This window comes from Convolutriloba macropyga, chromosome 2 (assembly GCF_964194025.1).
Source record: "Convolutriloba macropyga chromosome 2, txConMacr16.3, whole genome shotgun sequence".
Lineage (NCBI taxonomy): Eukaryota > Metazoa > Xenacoelomorpha > Acoela > Convolutidae > Convolutriloba > Convolutriloba macropyga.
Genome location: NC_134469.1, coordinates 38,685,455 through 38,706,011, shown reverse-complemented (window position 1 = coordinate 38,706,011; position 20,557 = coordinate 38,685,455). Strand labels below are relative to the sequence as shown.

Sequence of the window (20,557 nt, the reverse complement as noted above, 5' to 3'; positions counted from 1 at the left end):
GTTCTCTGGCTGCTTCAACCAGGCCGGCCCAGCGCGCCATTCGCTTCTCTTAAGTTCGTCAACATTGATCTCTCGTGTCCCGATGTCAGCTGGATTGTTAATACCACTCACATGATTCCATTGTGAAACATTAGTAGTATCCAAAATCTCAGCTACTCTGTTTGCAACAAACACCTTTGCTTACGGTGGGAGTTGTGAATTCATTGCAGAATAGTGGAGTCTGTCCAAAAGTTACAACTGTGAATCTTCGATTCGTTTTCATTCACTATCTTATCTTTAAGTCTCACCGCCACCACTGCTGCTTGTAGTTCCAAGCGTGGTATGGAAAGGTGTCGCATCGGTGCGACTCTGCACTTTCCGATTACAAATTTTAAGTCTGTTGAGTATTCTTTGGTCTTTGAACGTAGGTATGCCACTGCGCACATTGTCTTCAGATGGGCCGGCAAACACATGAAGTTCCCAGTTGTCCTTGGCTGTGCTTAAGTATCTTCTATCAATGCTGGTTTCTCCTACTTCTGGAAGCTGCACTTTCCACTTCAGAAACTCTTCTTCTTCGTTAGGTCCTACTGAGTTGTCCCAATGTTGTCCATTTTGGTCCAGTTGCTCTTCAGTAGTCTCATATGAATTCTGAATGGTGCAAACAGTCCAAGAGAATCAAACACTGAAGAAACTAGAGATAAGATCTTCCTTTGGGTGATTGGGGTCTCAACTTCTTTGCTTGTACCTCTACAAACCTGTAGACTATCATCGGTAACCGTCCACTGAAGCCCAAGCACGGATGAACCTTCTTGCTGGGTTCTACTTCAACATGCTTTGTGTTGCTGATCTTAAGTCCTCTGGGATTGCGTTGGTTACCACGTCGCTGTTGGTGCTCCACTTCAGTTCAAATACATGTTTTGAGAGAAGAGGTTGCAGTTGTTTGAAAACCTTGCTTCTTCAGGTGTTTCGACTTACTTGATGAAATCGTCCGTGTAGAAGTTGATTTGGATTGTTTTTGCTGCAATTGGGTACTCGTCCTTGATTTTGATCGCTACTCGCTTCAGAGCGTAGTTGGCACATGTTGGTGAACTCTTTGCTCCAAAAACATGAAGATGATACTCGTTAATTTGCCCAGGTTCGTTCATTTTTGGTCGCCATAGGAATCTCAAGCAGCTTTTATCTCGTTCAGGAACTTGCATTGATTCAATATCTGCAGTTAGGGCTATTGGTCCCTCTCGAAATCTAAATATTGTTCCAATCAACCCGTGTTATAGATCGGGTCCGGCTAATAGCTTGTCATTTAGGCATACATCGTTGTACTTGGTTGCAGCGTTGCAAACACGACGAACTATACCCGGTTTGTTGGGGTTTAGTAATGGATGGTGCGGCAAATACCATTCCTTTACGAAAGCGGCTCTGGCTTTCAATTTGCTCAGGAGCTTCACAAATGCCTTTTCAACATCTGCATCAATTGACTGTGATACATTTCTTTAAATTTGGGGTCCTTTTGGAGTCTTTGTTCTAATGAGTAGAGCTGAGTCGAGTAGAGCTCCAAGGGCGGAGCCGTAGTTGTTTGGAAGACTGGGTTCTGGTTCACTCCAGAGCATGCCCACTTCGTATCGCTCGCCTGTTTACTTTTTTGTGCTCTCTAGAAACTTCTGAGATTGCTGCTCTTTCTCTGATTGACTTACAACATTTATTTTGGAAGCATCAGTTTCTATGTCTTACCATGATTGGATATCTTCTGTGAAGGCGAACTGACAATTATTTTGATTTTTCTTATCTTTCATGGAACTACTGACTACCCATCCTAATTCTGTTAAGACGGCGGAAGGCTCACTTCGTGTTCTTTTCTGCTTTTTTAGCTCGTTTATCAGAGGAGGCCTTTGAATCGTTGTCCTTGTTTGGGTTTTCATTTTCAACATTTCGTTGAGGAACTCCTACAACAGACTGTGAGGTCTTAGCGGCAGTTGGTTCTGCATCGCGTGTCAATTGTGCGTTTTGATTCTGTTGATCTGTCATGTTTGTTTCTCCGTGAATGTATGGTAACCAATCTGCGTTTAATGTTAGTAAGAAATTTAGTCGTTCGGCTTCGTGACGTTGAAACAACTCTGGATCACGAAGAATATTCGCTCGCTTCCGAAAAAGAATGCAAAGAGAGTAGCTGTTGATAAAAGGTCTTGAGTTTGCTTGATCTACCGTTGTTTCTGATTAGCTCCTGGCCCTCCTGAGTTTTTGCTTCGTTTTTTCGGCAGTTGCTAATCTGTCTATGCAAAATGTTTTGATTCTGTGACGGAGTCACTTCGTTTGTACTTTGGGACTGCAGCTTGAATCTCTACAGTACTGTTGTTTATTTGCTTTAATTAAGCCTTGCTATTCAACTTTTTAATGCACTTTGCCTAATTGGCTTTGCGTCGTTGAACTGCCTGTTGAGTTTTGTTTTATTCGTTGATGCCTTTGGCAGTTCACTTGTTGAGCTGGACAGCAGTTTGCATTTGACTGTGCGGGTCGGCAGACCGCATGTAATGGCTGCTCCTTGTTTTTCACAAAGAAAATTTTACACTGCCCAGTTCGTTCTGAGTGGTTCTAAAATCTGTCCGGATATTTCGCTCATGCAGTTTGCTTTTGTAACTGTATATCCGCTCTGCTGTACTTACCGTAGCATTAACTAATTGAACTCATTTAGTTTTGCAATTTTTTCTCAATTGAATTGGGTCCACAGATCACATAATACGGGATCTCTATATGTTAACTAGTTCAATCGTTTTGATGAAACAAATCAAAGGCAAAAATATATGCGTAAGTGTTATGAAAAATTGGTTTCTAACTTAATCCTAGGTGTGTGTTGCGATTTTCGCAGAGTACTCACGAGTTGAAGATTGGAAATCAGATGGCAGAAAATTGAATTCACTGTTGGAGACGTTTTCGATACAAGACACAAAATTAGATAAAATATTGCTCAAGACAAATTTTGGTAACAAAACACAGTAACAGTTTAACAATTATACTGCTCAAGGATTTGGTTTTGTCAAGACGCAATAACAAATACACTGCTCAAGGCTATAATATTTCAACAATTTCATTGCTGAGTTTATGTGCTAGCTCGAGTTGCTAGGTTGACAATTTTTGTTGCTATTTCACTTGTTCAAATTTTGAGTTCTTATTTTTTGTTCAGTTTGTTAACAATTTTTCTGCTCACGTAGCATACGCTGCTGTTTCTGATTTGCTATACACAGTTTTCTCACTAAGGGGATGCATAATCCGGATAAAATTAGAACACAGTAACAGTGTTCATCCTACGCATTGAATTGGATCTGTTTTAAATCTGCACTGAATTTTTACTTCCTACGCAATTTTGTTGTTCCTTAATCTCAGCTCCAACCCCGATTTTGAGATTGTATAAAACTCACTTTTATGCAACCAGGCTTGAAATTGCAAAAAGCGGGAAAATTTGTGAATTCTACCAGCTGCTAGTTTCTTTTTTTCCCCACAAACCTGTTTAACCACAAAATATTGAACCTCATAGCTCAAATAGAACGACGCCATGTGTGGTTTATAAGGGCTTGGTTTCGTGGCCCTGAAAAATTGATCAAGACAAGTTTCTTTACGTCAGCTTCTCCAGAGCATTTAATGCAGCGCGAAAGTGCAATTAAGCAGAACTTCATTATTAATTGAGAAAACTCAATTGAAGGATTCTTTATATCAGAGAAAACCAACACCTAAACTAGCCCTTTAATTCACAGAGACTGTGAGATCATGAACAGCGATCCGATAATCAGGGGGTAAAAGCCTTCTTTCTGACTGAGAAGAGAGCTGACCTCCATTTCATCAAAACATCAAACAGTTTTTGAAAGAAACTAGACCGATTCATGCCTATACTTATATATGGAAGGTCACCCATACTATTGTACGTATCAAATAGTGGCATACGGATTCCCATTGAACGCTTAGATTGGATTATCCCACAGCAAAAAAAGATGATAAATTCAACTTTACTTCAATTATTTACCTTGTTTTTATCCTCATCGTCAAATATTGGGTTACGCGCTCTCTCCTTAGTCGACTCTTTAGAGTTGGAAACTTCGTATTGGAAATCAACATATGTTGGGTCAGCTGTGATTAAACCTAAACACAACTCATTATTTTACTATTTAATTTTGAACAACTTTATATAGCGCGTTTAATTATTGTATATATTGTATCAGTATAAAAGATGAGTTCTGATGGTTCGACTCAAAAACCTTAAACAAGACACCCAAACTGGCACACAATGGGATCCACCATCGGAGCCATATAAGAGATTTCAAAAGCATAATTAACAGCTATGGTGGTTCTAAAAAAATGTTGAGCATCTCAACCCGGAAATACATAAAACAAGTCAAAACAGTCAAAAATTTGTCAAAAAACTATTGTAAAAAAATTGTCGCCCAATGCGAGGTTCCGAAGCAATGGATATGATATAAACTTCTATTATCATGACCCGAGAGCAAGGAGCTAAAAAACAAATTCGCTAGCTGAATGGGATCAGCAAAACGTTTAGGGCGTACAGGGTATACTACCAAAAACTTAGTTTAAAATAGCCAGAACTCATTTCAGATTTCAAATTCGTCTATTTCGTGTTCAAATTCAACTGAACAGTAACCACAGAATAATAACTTGATACCATTTATTTCCAAACTATCAACATGGTTGGCGGATTTCCTGAAAATAGCTACGATAACTTCGTAGCTCGGCAGTCTCAAAAAGATACTGAAGAAAAACAGTCACAAAAAGAAATTTCTGAAGAATGTTAATTGCTGAAATGTTTTTTTTAATTAAAAAAATGTATCACTTAATTGAGCTTCTATTAGCTACTCTCAAAAAACCTTCAATTCTACACTTTTGACCTTATCTCTTCGAAATCAAGACAGGGAATTCAATTGTCTCGTCTGACAAATCTAAATCACGCAAATGAACCAAAAAACAACGCATTAAAAGAGAACAATAACGTGACACACGCAATTCACTAAAATTGAACGACTGATTGTACGGAAAGCGGATTTGAAGTGAGCGTGATGTCATATGGTCGCAACAAATATCTTGACAATTAAATTTAAAAAAAAACAAACAGGAGGACAAGCCCCGAATTAGAAGTCGAAGAAATAGGTTATTAAAAATCTGACTGTCACCCTCCGGCGAAAAACATTATCTAATAGTCAAAACAGCATATCACGAAATTAAACACGAAATTACACGATTACACAACAAGAACATTGACGGTAAGCACCATAATTTGAGTAAATAAATGAGACAAAGTAAAAAACAACAGATAGCATACCCGGAAATCGTCGAATTGCAGTAACTTTTTATAAATAAAAGGCATGTCAACTAAAATACGTAACCAAGGCAACAAACTTCAGACCAATAGAGATCTAATAACTGAAAAACACATGAGATATTTTATAGGTAAAATCAAGGGATAAAGTAAGTAACTAACAAAAAGGCAACAAAAAAATTCAATGAAATCTGATTTTTATAAAACGACTCGTTTGTCAAATTTGTTTAAAAATTAGAATTGAATTTTATCTCGGCTCATGTAGACGCAACAATAAGATCTGTCTAGAGTGAGACTAAGAGACTCAAGTGAGTCTAGAGTGGAATAATACAAATCACTAAGAGGTCTTCAAATGATGTCACTAGATATTATTACAAACCACTATAACCACTAATAAAAAATTAAGGAAAAAAACAGATTTTGGCTTTTCATTCGACTTTTAGTAGTGAACAGCAACCAATTGAGTTCAGCTGCTGGCACCTGTGAGTGAGATTTGCGTGAAAAACACCAACATAATTGCAATAACGGATCTAAACTTTGTTCGAGGGCAATTAAAAACCAAATAAATTAACCATCAGGGTCAAACTTCAAAAGAAAATAACTGCTACTAATTGAAAATGATCTCCAGAGAAGTCTGACAATTAGCTAAGGGCCTAAAAAATGAACAGGTAGAAGTTTTCTTTTGCGCTATTTAGAAACTGTATTGCACCTGTCATTACTGAGACTAAGTATCAAGACAACAAAAACAACAAGCATGCAAAACAAACAAGTCACTGCTATCGTTTAAAATCATGTCAAAATCAGTAAAAGTTGCATATGAAAAAAGCTTAACTAGAATATACGATGTCTAACTAGAGAGCCGAGGAGACCTAACCTTATCAAGACTAAGCTGACAAGAGCAAAGGATTTGTCACTAAAGAGACTAAGTGAGAGGGACTAAAGAGACTAACGTTGGATGAATTGCTCTCGAATGAAAGGCGGGACAAATTAATATACAGGAGCTTAGCTTAGATATGATTTATGAGCACAAAAACAACCCTATACGGGTTAGAACCCCAGACCTCTTAACCACTTACATCTTAACCACTTAGCTACAATGGCTTTGAATCTCTTTCGCCTTCAATTGCTCTTATATTAGCTGTGAATTGAAACCAGCTGTGACTTGTTAGCTGTGAACTAAAGGTAGCTGTGAATTGAAACCATTAAAGAGCTCAAGTTTGTCTCATAAGAGAGCCAGCGCAATTCATGAGACCCAGTGACAGAATAACAAAAGGTACAACAAAGACTCAAAAGCACATATTTAGGATTCCTCGATTCGAGATTCCTCGAAAAGTTGGCACAAAATAGTTAAAAAAACTTAACTTACATATCTATTTAAAACTATGTTTAAAACTATCAACTTAGTTCCACTGCCGCTCATTAGAGAGCCATTAAAACTTTTCATTAGCGAGACTAAATGACAACACAAAAAGAACAGCAAGAAAAAAACTACTCATAAATTTTATTAAAACAGTGTCAATTTCGTACCAACTTCTGATATGAGTTGAACAACTAAAAAACGTCAATTGGGCCTCAATAGAAAACCATTGAAGCCAGCCTATAACGACACTTAGTAACAGGGCAACCAAAAGTACTACAAAACCAGCTCAAACTCAAAGTTCTTCAAATTAAGTAAATGGTAAATTAGTTAAAACTATTACAAATCAATTAAAATTATTAAATAACTTTTATTATTTCTAATCAAAAATAGCCATTAAGACCAAAACACAAAGTAACCAAAACACTAATATTTCATTAAAACGGAAAGAGTCTAGGTCAGATAAACCGTTAACTGACCTTTGATGCATCCAAAAAATACAACCACACATTATTAGAACGGATGCATTACCTGTTGAAATCATTAATTTAAAAAATAGGCGAGAAACAGCAAAACAGGAGTCGAAGTGAAAAAAAAATTGCTTTCAAAAACCGAAAATCATTCAAACACCTATTTCTCACTCAGCCTATGCAGTTTGAACAAATTTACCCCATGAACTGATTTTCTGCTCCCAATAATAGTCTAGCATGACTAAAATCACTACTCTAATTTAACTGCTCATTGAACACAAAGTCGAAAAAAATGTGAATATCAGAAAAAAGGGCACCAATACAGTGCAAATTTGTTGACTTAATAAAAATCAAGAGAATGCCAATTATAGCTCGCTATCAGGCAACTTAAACATAACCGACTAACTTCAGGCGAATTCCTCTCAAAAGACCGGTTGGCTTTGGTAGTAACCAGCTGGGGCTTAGGGATGCTAGCATTAGGGGGGAGCGGAGCGGGGTTTGGGGACAGGTCAGGCAACGGTGGATTCAAATAGCTAGGTAGAAGGGTGGACGGTGGGAGTGTCGGGGGTGACTGAGGTGGTGTAAATTAAGAGCCTCCCTTGACGTCATGAACTTGTCGCTTCAAAACAGTTTCGGTGAATTGCATTCATATAGACTAGTAAGGCTCTAATAGAGCTGCTCAGCTACTGGATGCCTTCTGAGCTTTACCCGTTTGCTCCGGTTTTTACGACGCATAGTCAAAAGGGCCAGACGCAAAATTGGTCAAGCAAAAAATAGCATACAAATGGCCACAGGACTGATGTAATTGCTAAACTTTATTTGAGAGCATTTTCTGTTCAGGACAAAATACAGAATTTGTTCGAACACCAAACACTCACTCCATTTTAAAGGTAGTTAGAAAAAAATGCATGCTCAAAACCTCCATCTTTCGCTCCCTTTACTACTCCAGTGTTAAAATAAACAAAATCTATTTAAGAATAACGAAATATTTTTTTTGAGAGCGAGCCAAGGAGGAAACACGCTATGTTAGCCATAACACTACTCAATTTCGCTGGAAACACACCTGCACAGTTAGCAGAGCAAACTTTACTAAAATTTTCTTATTTCAAGCAAAATTGCCTGACTTTGCTGAAGTCACGCCATTTTTTTTTATTTTCTGACCTTGCTGCTTGAGCATTTCATAAGCTTCCTTGATCTTTGGCTCATGGGGCAACCCCTTTGACCATCCATACAAGAGCTCTATAGTTCGTTTCTTCACACGGTCAGGTGTAGTAGCACCCAAATACTGAAAAAAAAAATAGAAATTAAAAACGAAAAGATACCCCATAAGATAACATTAGTATATCAATTAACCTTCGGCGACAGCAATTTTATCATTTCATTCAGAAACCGAAATTTGCCAATTTCGACATGAAAGGTGACCCCACAGCTCTGTACACAAGCGTCTACTAACTGAAACATTTTGTACTGAAAATGCCGTTTAATAACTAAAGAACAATTAGGCAAATTACATTTAGGGTGTACAAGGCCTCACGCTCGTTAAGCGATTGCATTTTGGGAACGACGATCCGAACAACTCGCTGGGGACTGAAATGAAGTCAAGGTTAAATAGAATTAAATATAGTTTTTCTTCTTTGACTATCAAGATAAAGCCTCACCCGTCATGGGTTTGGTTAACAGCATCGCAGAAATCACGAATATCATTGGGATTCTCTGTCTCAGCCTGTGGATTCGTAACTTTACCTAAAACACCGGGAAGATTTGTTCTCCATTAGAGCATCACAAAATTTTAGCCCTTTTTTTATAGCATTTTAGATATAATAGGCTGCACTGCAGCTTCCAGCCCAACAACGTTGTGCAAGGGGTGGGTGGTGCCACGAGATTCTTTCCTATCAAAACTATACTACTCACTGCACAAGACGGTCAAATCTGGTGCTGGAGGAGCTGCGGTCAGTGGAGAAGCAACTCGACCAAAAAGTGCCATCACATTTCATCTATAACATTATGTGAACTACGACTGTTGGCCCACCAAACAGATCAGAAGCATGCAAAATAAAATTAGGGAAATTGATAATAGTTAGCTTGACAGATAGTTGGTAGCCTTTATAAATTATAGTAGTACTGGTAGTAGTCCAGGCTTTAGAGTCCACCCTTAGTATCTCATCAGTTTTCAGTTCTTAAAACTTTTAGCGAAGAAGGAAAAAAGTGAATTAAGAACAACACTCCGTCAAAATTAGCTAGTCTGCAGTCCTCCCAGCTCTATGTCTACATAAGGCATTTTTTTATTTTCCAAATTTATCCATAAAAAGAAGAAGAATTCTGAAGACAAACAAAGAAAATTGAAAGGCAAAGAACGGACGTCAAACGTCAGGAAAATATTTTAAGAGGCACATGTAAATGAGCTAAAATAGAAGGTTCCCTTCTTCGACAACCACTCGTAGAGAAGCGTCAACAATTTCCACTACCTTGGCATCCTAGAGCCTCGGGTGCAGAGGTATGAAGCTGCCAATAAGATCAAAGCTGATTTTAGCTCTCATAAAACAACTGAAAGAAAATTGTATAATGTTGTTGTTGTTGTGACTTTTCGGCATCAAACCGAGGGGATTGCTCCCCTAGAAGTTTTGGTCTTGATTCCAATATTTTCTGCAATCGGAGCAATCACAGAAAATGGTCCATGTACACACTACTCTTTCGTTGAAGTTCAACATCAGACGGTCCCACATGAATGACAGAATACGTCTTTTGAGTCCCAAAGGCTGGGAAAAGTCTATCTCTTAAGGCAGATTGTTCGCAACTTTGGCAGTTCGAAAGTAAAAGTTCTCTCTAAATTTCTCACTTCTCAATTTTGGAATTTTGAATAATCCGCTTTTAACTCTACCATATTGGTGTTCATAGGTTTCTATCAATGGAAGTGCGTTTTCTTTATCATGGCACAGTTTAGACAATAGAAGTAAATCATTGAGATGCAAAAATATAGGAAGCGGAAGTAATCTTAGGGATACCATTTTTTCAAAGTACGACGCATTCCTATAGCCCGTTATCCACTTCAACGCACGTTTTTGAAAGCATTCCATTAGTCTCATACTTCCACGCGATGGGTGTCAAGTAATTGAAGCAAAAGTAATCAAGGGTAGAATTAGGGATTTGTAAGCACAAATTTTCACTCTCGTTTCCATATTCTTCGATAAATTTCTCTTCAGAAAACCAGAAGTTCGATTAGCTTTCGCAAGCCTAGACTCGAGGTGCTTTGCCGCTTTCAGTGTACCTGTAAGCTGCACTCCCAAGTCAGTCACCTTTGTGGATTGCTCTAATGTAGTGTTATTCGTCGTAAGGCTGAGGGACTGTCCCTTAAATGCTATATAACAACATTTTTCAGCACCAAGTGACATTCTGTTCCTGGATACCCAAAGTGAGATTCTGTCAACTTCTTTTTGAATTTCTTGGTTACTTTTGTCAATAAACAAGAACTTTGCGTCATCCGCATACAGATATGGGGTGCTGGATATCAAGGAAGTTGGCAAATCATTTATGAAGATGCAGAAGAGTTAGGGGCCAAAATGGATCCCTGCGGAACACCACTTGATACTTGTAAAAGGTCTGACCTGACACCATCACATCTTACGAACTGTTTACGGTTACATAAATAGTCCTTGAGAAGACTAAGTACACACCCGCCCACTCCAATTCTCCTTACTTTGATCAACAATTCAGCATGCGGGACCTTATCGAATGCTTTTGAGAAGTCGGTGTATAAGGAATACACCGAATTTGGGTTTCCTTCCAACGCAACTTGAACGTCGTTCAAGAAACAGAGCATGTTCGACACAACAGATCGTTTTTTCACAAATCAATGTTGACAGGTTGTTAACTGATCCGAGAACTGCTTTTCGATCGGATCATACATACATCGTTCGAGTACTTTCGAAACTATAGACAGCAATGTCACTGGTCTGTAATTTTTGACACTTGCTCTGCAGCCTTTATGGATGGGCGACACAGCACCAATTTTCCAACAGTTCGGGATTTTTCCTAATCTTTTGATGTTCCTAAAGACTGCGCTCAAGAATAGACTGAGCGGTTCAGCCAGTTGCTTCAGGAAACAGGCGGGAATTTTATCTGGACCTCGAGTTTTTGAGACATCAAGGTTTGTTAAAGATTGCTCTTATTCTTTTTGAGCTGACATCAAAATTCATTAGGGTTGGGTCCGGAAGGTCATCGGCTACCGTGTCTTCGGTCTTCTCAGAAAATACAGACTGAAAATACCTATTTAGCAGGTCTACTTTCTGTTGAGTGGAATCGGCAGTCTCTTCCTCTAGAGAAAGTATTTTGGGTAGAGTGACGTTTTTCTAAGGCTCTTTAAGTGCTTGAAGATCACTGTCGTATCACGAGTGGTCACAAGCTTTAAGAAATGTAATTCTTTAAGAAATTTGTTGATGTTTATTATATTATTTTGTTTGAACGATTTGAAATATTTTTTGTTTCAGGTATATTTAACCGTATGGTTATAATTTTAATTTACTTGTTGCAAAAAAAATAACAAAAAATAATAACAGCAAAGCTGTCTTCTGTGCAGAGATCGTCGAAGCTATTTGTTTCACCAACATAGAAGCTCAGGGGCAAGCTGGACCAGTGCGAGCGTGGCCAGAAAGTTTTTTTTTCGACATTAAAAATTGTAACTATTTGTATGGTTCAGTGATGTTTTGTGGTCTTTGCCAGCAACTTGAAAATTTTCAAGCCGAAAAGGTTCACTGAATTATGATTCCCAAAGATCGTTAGCTTTGATGTCTAATCTTAGATCATCTTCAGATGTCTAGACTTAAGAGAAAGATGATCAGTCTAGGATGTTTAGACACACTCCTTTCCCGTACTGAGTATACAAACTACAACACTTTACCCGGTATTTCGAGCTGACTGCCGGATTCTTTTGAACAAACTTGTCATTGATCACTCGCTCGCATTTCGTAAGAACACTGTCTATAATGCAGGTGGCACCATTCAAGAATATAAGCTTTTGCTGATCTACTCCAGTAAACAATTAATATACTTTCTGTGGCAAAACTTTGTCATGTTGGGCAAATTTCCTCAAAACACCTGGAGACACTTTGTTAGATGTTTTTTTAGGTTGGGCTCTGTTTTTTTAGCAATTCCAAAATTTTCTCCAGGCCCTTCAGAGAGCCAACTACCTGCGTAACTAACGACTGCATGCCATTTTTGTATTCTGATTTTATCATCCAAAAGTTTAATTAGGGGAGATATAGTAATCCCATACATCGACATAACGAGTGGATTGCCATTTATAAAAATTTCTTTGGGTAGAAGCTTTCCTTATAATTGCATATGGTTCACGGTATAAATTTAGCAAAGCTGCATCGAAATGACACAAGTTTTCAACGCTCTTCTAGTTTAAAAAACTTTGATATAAAAATCAATTTAAAACTTTATCGTAATTACTGGAATCATCAGGATCAAAAACTAATCACCAGAGAATCAAATACAAGAAGAGGCTTATCTCTGATCTGTACGTATCTTGTATTAGACTCATAGTTTCCAGAGGAAAACATTCCATGGTAAAACAGAGATCATTTCAGTATTATATCCTTTCATGGTAAAAAAGACAGTCGATTCCTCAATCTTAAAGAGACATCAGACAAAAACAGAAGCTCAACGGCATCGAAATGATAGGATTTATTCTGTCCCTATGATTAGAGCTGAGAGGTTGTACTTACATTTACGCCCCCAGGCATCTGTATGTTTTTTGCAACACTTAAATTAAAATTATAACCATACGGTTATAATAGAGCACAACCTATAAGGAAAGCTTTAAGGTCCACTAGAGCACAACCGGCAAGGTTGTATGGATTAGCAAAAGTACACAAAAAAGAAACCCCTCTTAGACCTGTTCTCTCTATCCCGGGGAGTTGTTACCATAAACTTAACAAGTTTCTAACACCCTTTTTCCAAAAGATTGACGGAGCTAACATAGAAACTAACACCAATGACGCACGAAAAACTTTGGAACAAATAAAACTTGAAAAAGACGAACAAATCCTATCATTAGATGTAAAAAGTTTATACACCAACGTTCCCGTAAAGGAAGCCATTAACATTGCCCTGGGATTGCTTTACGCTAGGGACGATAAACCAGACATACCTAGAACAACAATGAAACGTCTGCTTGAATTAGCCGTCACCAACGTCCATTTTAAATGCAATGAAAGTTGGTACTGTCAGAAAGACGGGTTGGCAATGGGTGCGTCCTTGGCAGTAATTTTGGCAAACCTTTGGATGAAATCGTGGGAGCCACAATTGAAATTACAGACACCTAAATGTAAAATGAGCACACAATCTAGCACGTGTCGCAATTGCGAACACCGTGTGACAACACGGTCCAGGGGGGTTGAGTGTGAAATTTGCAATAGATGGTTCCACGCAAAATGTCAGCAAATCAGTAACGCGGAATATGATAGCATGGAAAACCAGTTCTGGATGTGCTCATTCTGCCGTGAAAATGATAAGACTGACATTAACTGTTTGTCCGAAACAAAAGCTTTTCTAAGATATGTCGATGACATTGTGCGAACAGTTAGAGGTGACACAAAAGAGCTGTTAGATGCGGTCAATAACCTCCATCCAAATCTTCAATTTACACTAGAGACAATAGATGACAAAAACAGTTTGCCATTTCTGGACATGTCAATTAACGTACAACCGGAGGGGCCAATTTTTTGCACATGGTATCAAAAACCATCAGATACTGGAACAATCCTAAACTATCGAAGCTGTGCACCCCTACAACATAAGAAAAGCATTATACAGGGAACAATACACCGCCTGTTCCGAGCCACCAGCAATTGGGAAGCGTTCCATGAAGCATTGACAAAAAATGAAGAAATTTGGGAACATAATCAATATCCTAGGCATTGGGTAGGGAATATTGTTAAGGATACGATTAACCAGCTGCGAATGAAAGAACCAAGAAAAGGTCATAGATATAACGCGGGTGTTGACGTCAAACAGCGTGAAAAAACTGAGAAACAACAATTTGTATTACAGTACAGAGGCAACATCTCTAATGAATTTGTAAAGAAGCTCAACAAAATTCATCCTGTACAGACGATTTTTACCACTCGGAAACTTAAAAACTGTTTACCTAGCCTGAAGTCTAGCTTTGATAAGGATCTCAAATCCCACGTGGTTTATGAACTCACTTGTAATGGATGCAAATCCATCTATGTTGGGCAGACATGCCGACATATTACCACAAGGGTTGCAGAGCATGCCAAGGCGGACTCACCGATGGGAGTACATGCAATCGAGTGCAACGGTGACAAATCAGCTTTCCAGTGGAAGATATTAGACCAATGCAGCAACCAATCTAAATTAATGACACTAGAGGCGCTCTATATAAGAACACTGAAACCAGCCATCAACACGCGCGACGAATACCGAACACGAGAGTTGACACTGAAAGCTTAGTTTGGAGATAAAAATCCACTTGAAAGTAAGACACGTTATGAAACGAAAATTTCAATTTTACATTTGAACAAAACTAAAGTAAGTTTAAAGCAATTTATGTAGGTTTTTAATAAAAAACATGTCGATATGCATCTGCTACATCAAATCGAAAATGTATAAATATTCAGATGTAAAATTTTGTAGATAAGACTGTAGATATGTAAAATTTCGTTTTAAATTTCCTTGAAAGAGTTATTTTAGTGATTTGCATTTTATTTTCTGGCTTTTCATTTTAGCATTTTGTATTATTTATAACCTGACGATGAACTCAGAGTTCGAAAACGTTCGTAAGAAAGTTTTAAATTGACAATTCTTTTTAAATCTTGACCATACGGTTAAATATACCTGAAACAAAAAATATTTCAAATCATTCAAACAAAATAATAAACATCAACAATTTTCTTAAAGAATCACATAAAATTTTCTTTCGATTGTTTTCTTCCTGAAAATAAAAATAAATTTTAAAAGCACCTACGTTACTATTCAAAGGAATTTTTTCATGTTGTGAGAGCAAGAAATTATTCAACGTTTTCTTAACAACGTTTCAATTTTTTGTCAACCGAAGCGAATGTGGTAACTTATTCCATTTTTGTACGCATTGACGAACAATCGCATTCATTCCAAAGCTGGTTTTGGAATTTTCTCTAATTTTGAATTGTTTTGTTCGTGTATTTTGATGAAGACTCAGATACCCGTGAAAATTTTCTGGCCTAGCGATATCATAATGAAATTTGATTAGCGAAATTTTTGCTATCATTAGCTCAGCTGGTAGGGTCTTTGTCTGGATTAGCAGATCTCGCTTTGTCAGACTTTTTGCGTAGAAATCACCCTTTATACCCCCAGTTTATAAAGATTGCCGAAAATAATGTGTGAAAGCACAAGTGATTTTAAAAAAAGAATGCGCGCGTTCAGGAGAACTTGATGTCTTATAAGGTAAATTGATCTTATAGCATGAGCCATCTTTTTCAAGGTTTTATTCAGCTGCTCCTCGAAACTAAGATTGCTGTCAATTTGAATACCAAGATATCTGCAACTTTTTTGTGTTGTGAGAACTTCGTTTTTGTAAAAAAAAAATAGATCCGAAATCAGAATTATCGCGCGAGAAAAAGATTAATTCGGTTTGGTTTGTATTCAAAGTTAGTTTGTTCATCTCTACATATTCTTGTATTTTGTAAAATTTCCGTGACTTTTCCATGTTAGCTACCTTTCTGTCCACAACAGACAATACTTGTGTCATCTGCGAATTGAATTACCTTTTCCGTTGTGCTTATATTAGATGAGAAATCGTTCACATATGAAAAAAAATGAGTTGTCCTAAAACAGTTTTTTGTGGCACACCGTGATTCAAAATTTCACAATCAGAGAATACGCCATTAAGTTTTACATTTTGTGTGCGGTTGGCAAGAAATGAAAACAGTAATTCCTTCGCTTCCTGGGAAAAACCATACATTTCTATTTTTTTTACACAGTGATGTGGTTTACAGCAACGCAAAACTTGTGCATAAAAACACTGGGAAAAACATAACAGATCAAAAGAAGAGATATGAAATTTCTCTCAACCATGAAGGATTAACATCAGACTACGGTTTAAGAGCAAATAATTATAATCCCGGGCATTGATCTACGTGATTGCGTAGGTTCATATCCAACGGCGTTTTTAGCGATGGAAGAAGTGATCAAAAGCTTAGCGTAGGGACTATTACATTAGTATAGTCCCTACGCTAAGCTTTTGATCGCTTATTCTATCGCTAAAATCACCGTTAGATATGAACCTACGCAGTCACGTAGATCACTGCCCAGAAATTAAAGTTACCATTATTTTCAAAGCACATCAAAATAAACTACAATACAAAACAGAGCTTTAGTTTTTGCAAAAAATTAGTCAACAATTAAAACGATCGTTTCTGAAATTACTTGCATTCTCAGTAAAATTGAACTCAAAATCATGCATTTACATGAAAAACAATCTGTCCATTAAAAATTGAATAGAAAAACTATAGTTTTCCCATCATCGTTACTATATAACAATCATCAACACAGCGGGCAGATTAATAATTTTCAGATTTAAAAAATGTGTGGGGCAGCCGTGTTGCCCCCGACTTCTCTGAATGGTTGTTATTGTTGCTGCCTCCTCTGTTCACAAAGCTATAGCAAAGTGCGAGATAATCAGACGACTATTACAGCCAGGAGTCAAATCAACCCCGTGTCTCAGCTTGAACCCTAGAGCCGACCCCGAAAAGTTGTCAACTTTCTGAGATCGCGTGTCCACAAAGAAGAGAGTATTATCATCTGGCACGACGTTGCAAACAACTTGATTGCACATCATCCGCGTATTAGACGTGTCCAGCTCTCCAAGGAGGAACTCATCTTCGAGTTAATGAAGATCCGCAACCTCTCTGGAATTGTTTACGTGCAAAAAACGGTGATATTTACAAAAAACTAGCGACTAAATCTGGTGTCCCTGTCATTCACCTTTCGAGAGATCTGTTGTCAAAAAGGAAACAGAGATATAATACGATAGCACCTCGATTCTAGGCTCTCCAATTTTGCCCTTCACTAGAATTGAAATTTCTTGTTCTTCTTAAGAGGTTCGAAGATGATCTTCTTGGATTCATGAGAAAAAACAAACAACCATCCTCAGTACAGCGAAAACGTTAAGAATGATCTGCTAAATAGATAGTTTATTCTTTTTTTCCCGCGATCTTGTGATCGTGTAAATCTTTCTAAACCGTATAACTCGAGGTTCAGTTAGTTTTCCACGACATCAAGATGACTCGCAACTACAAGACCTGCAAAAATCTCAGCGACAAAATTTATCACTGTGTCGCTTGCAATTGTCACAATTGACATCAGTATGCAGTAGCTTGACACAAGTTGCTGTCAACAACATTGTCGAACTTGGAATGAACGCTATAATCCTTTGCAACAAATGCCGGCGAAAAACGAAGGCGAGGATTTCATACGGTGCAAAACGAGTAGTAAACTGGAAGAAAAACTTGAACAGTTCAACCTCGAGGCCAAAATGGAACCTCTAAAGACAAATTTAACCAAGTTAATAGAAACTAGAGTTGACGAAGCGATGAACACCACCTCTGCGAACGTTGAAGACACCTATGCAAAAGTAGTTGCTCGGAGCATTCCCAAAAAGAATGAGACAAGCTATTCAAAAAAGGACAAAAAATATGACAATGACAACATCAAGGATAGTTTCCGAATCCAAGACATCCCCGAAGATGTCGAAAAATCCTGTGGTGAGAACCTTGTCCCGCCAACTGAAAAATTTAACGATGTTCTGATGACTATCGGCGTCCAGCCTCAGATAAAAGAAATGAAGAGACTCGGGAAATTTAGCAAGGAACAGGCAAAACCTAGAACACTTCTGGTTACCGTATCAATTGAACACAAAACCAGCATGGCTCTAGCAAAAAATGAGACAAACTTGCTGTTAAGAAGTCTATCTAAGGTACGCATTAACTAAAGAAGAAGAGCTTAAAAAAGTATTTGCCTCAAACGCAGGAAAGAGCTACTGATTGACGGTGTGCATTGAGAGAAACTGAACATAAGAAACTTTGAGTTATTCAACAATTAGGTCAAAGTGGATATTGAGCCCAACGACTCCGTGGGTCCTGAGGCATGGGCCCTGTGACTACACCACATGAATGTTTTGCAGATCAATGCGCAAAACCTGGTGAATTAAGAAAGAAGCTTCCTTCTGTCAAATGCCGTCAGCTTATGCCAGCTTGCCGTGATTTGTAACTGTGAAACATGGCCCAATAACAAAATAAGCGATTTCGAATTACTGTTAAATGATACTTAATCTTTCGCTCCGCTAGAAAATCCAATGAAGACAAGAGTCCACGTGGCGGCCCTCCTATTGCTATCCAGAGTGCCCTCAACTGTCGTCAATTGGTACTAGATGACGTCGGCAATTGTGCTAAATGCGAAATTCAAGTAAACAAGAATAAATTATTTTTCTATTCCTTCTACAACCCACCGAAGACCAGCCCCTATGGAAACTCAATAGAAGACTTTGAGAAAAATTTATATTGCATCCCAAAAGACTGCATAGCCTTCGTCTGTGGAGACTTGAACTTCCCCAATACGAATTGGACAAACTGGACCATTTGTGACTCTGAAGAAAATTCAGCACTTGAACTCTTCGAAAACAGACTCTTCCGTCAATCGATTGACTTCCCAACCTTTAGCAAGAACGTTCTTGATGTCGTATTCCACCAAAATTGCAACGTGTTTTCAACAAATGCCGATGCTTTTACGAAAATTTTCAACTGTTTTGACCAAATTAAGATCAGTTGAATAATTGATTTACCACATATATTTCAAAATAGTACCAAACAATTGTATTGGAGTTTTGGTTCAGCTGATTTTGACAATATAGCTAGTGAGATGGAGCAAACTCCCTTCCTGCCAACATGTTTTACTAACATTGAAAAGTTCTACGTAGAACTTGAAGAATGCCAGGCGAACCTCATACGCAGGAATGACCCATCATCGAGAACTAGGCACCGTCAATGTCTCCCTCCCTTGATCAAACCAAGCACGTCGCATTTGATACGAAAATTAGAGACACAAAAAAGAGGCTTGTTGTGAGACCTAAAAGCTATCGAAAAGCGTTCGTAGCTAAACTCCAAAACTTGATATTTGAACTGATCGAACAAGATTGTATAGAATATCAGCTTCGTTTGCTAGAATCACGAACAACCAGACTGATCTTTAAGCATCTGAAAAGTCTGACAAAGGACTCTCTTTTTAATCTTTTCTTCAACTCAGTGAACTGATCGAACTCAGTGAACCTACTAGAACTAGATATAACAAAGCCCCGAGGCCCCAATGGCATCCCACCAATTTTGTACCAGCGAACGTCCGTGCAGATGAGTTCAGCACTCCACAATGTTTTGCAAAAACATCAAGGGAGTAAAAAGATTGCCCAAGAAGTGGAAAATGGCCGCAGTTAGTCCCATCTACAAAAAAGGCAACAGGAAACTGATGAACAACTATTGCGGAATATCCCTCCTTAAGATAGACAGCAAATGCTTTGAGAAATGCATGTATGAGCCTCTCTACACTCATTTTGTGCTATTCATGGGTGATCATCAGCACGGTTTTACGCGCAAAAGGTCGATATTAAGCAACATGATAAAATTTCTTCTGGAGTGCAACAAGGATGACAATGTAGTCGCTTTTTACTCAGACTTCTCAAAAGCGTTTGATCGCATAATGCACCGTCTGCTACTAGAAAAGTTTGCTTCAATTGGAGTCGGTGGTTGCTTCCTCGAAATCCTCCAAGAATACCTATTTGGAAGAGAACAGTTTGTTCGAATGAATAATTGTTTCTCTGCAACTCTCGAAGTTACAACAAGCGGTGTCCCACAGGGCTCCCCACTCGGGCCCCTACTAATTTGCACCTTCATCAACGACCTACCTGGCTTGTTGAAATTCGGCGAACCATTCGTCTTTGCAGACGACCTAAAGCTCCTTTTCACAGGAAAAGCCGACTGGCAAATTCAAGAAGACCTGAACAGCATTCAGCACTGGGTGAAGACCAACAAATGGATCGGGCAACTGAAAAGTGCGCTGCAATGAAAATCCACCACCACTCTGGAGATCTGATGTTAGGCATAAGTTAACTGCACAGCGATGACTCCATCGAAGATCTTGGTATTTTTGTAACTAAAGACATAACCTGGTCTCTACACATCTCCGAAAGTCTCATGAAAGTCAACAGGGCTGTTTACCTGCTTCGATTCAATGGTTCTTTCAAACTCGGACTATGTAAATCCATTCTTCTGCCAATACTGCTCTGCGGAATGAACTGCGTACAGTTGAGCCGTGGCTCAACCAGAGAGTTAGAGATATTTCACAAACGTGCCTTTAACTTGGTCTGCTATCACTCCAATCGAAGCT

General features: G+C 38.3%; 1 protein-coding gene across 2 annotated transcripts in view; it reads right to left on the bottom strand.

The window, feature by feature from the left end:
- LOC142358648 (ADP-ribosylation factor-binding protein GGA2-like) overlaps nt 1–20,557 on the bottom strand; it is a 183,816-nt gene that overhangs the window by 63,124 nt on the left and 100,135 nt on the right. The window contains exons 2-7 of one of the 2 annotated variants that reach the window (XM_075410114.1): nt 9,032–9,118; nt 8,779–8,863; nt 8,632–8,707; nt 8,474–8,587; nt 8,282–8,405; nt 3,989–4,104 (exon numbers count right to left, since the gene is read on the bottom strand). In XM_075410114.1, the coding sequence (XP_075266229.1) occupies nt 3,989–4,104; nt 8,282–8,405; nt 8,474–8,587; nt 8,632–8,707; nt 8,779–8,863; nt 9,032–9,104 (588 nt within the window). In that variant the 5' untranslated portion in view covers nt 9,105–9,118. The remainder of the gene's footprint in view (nt 1–3,988; nt 4,105–8,281; nt 8,406–8,473; nt 8,588–8,631; nt 8,708–8,778; nt 8,864–9,031; nt 9,119–20,557) is intronic. The other variant, XM_075410115.1, reaches the window with a different exon arrangement.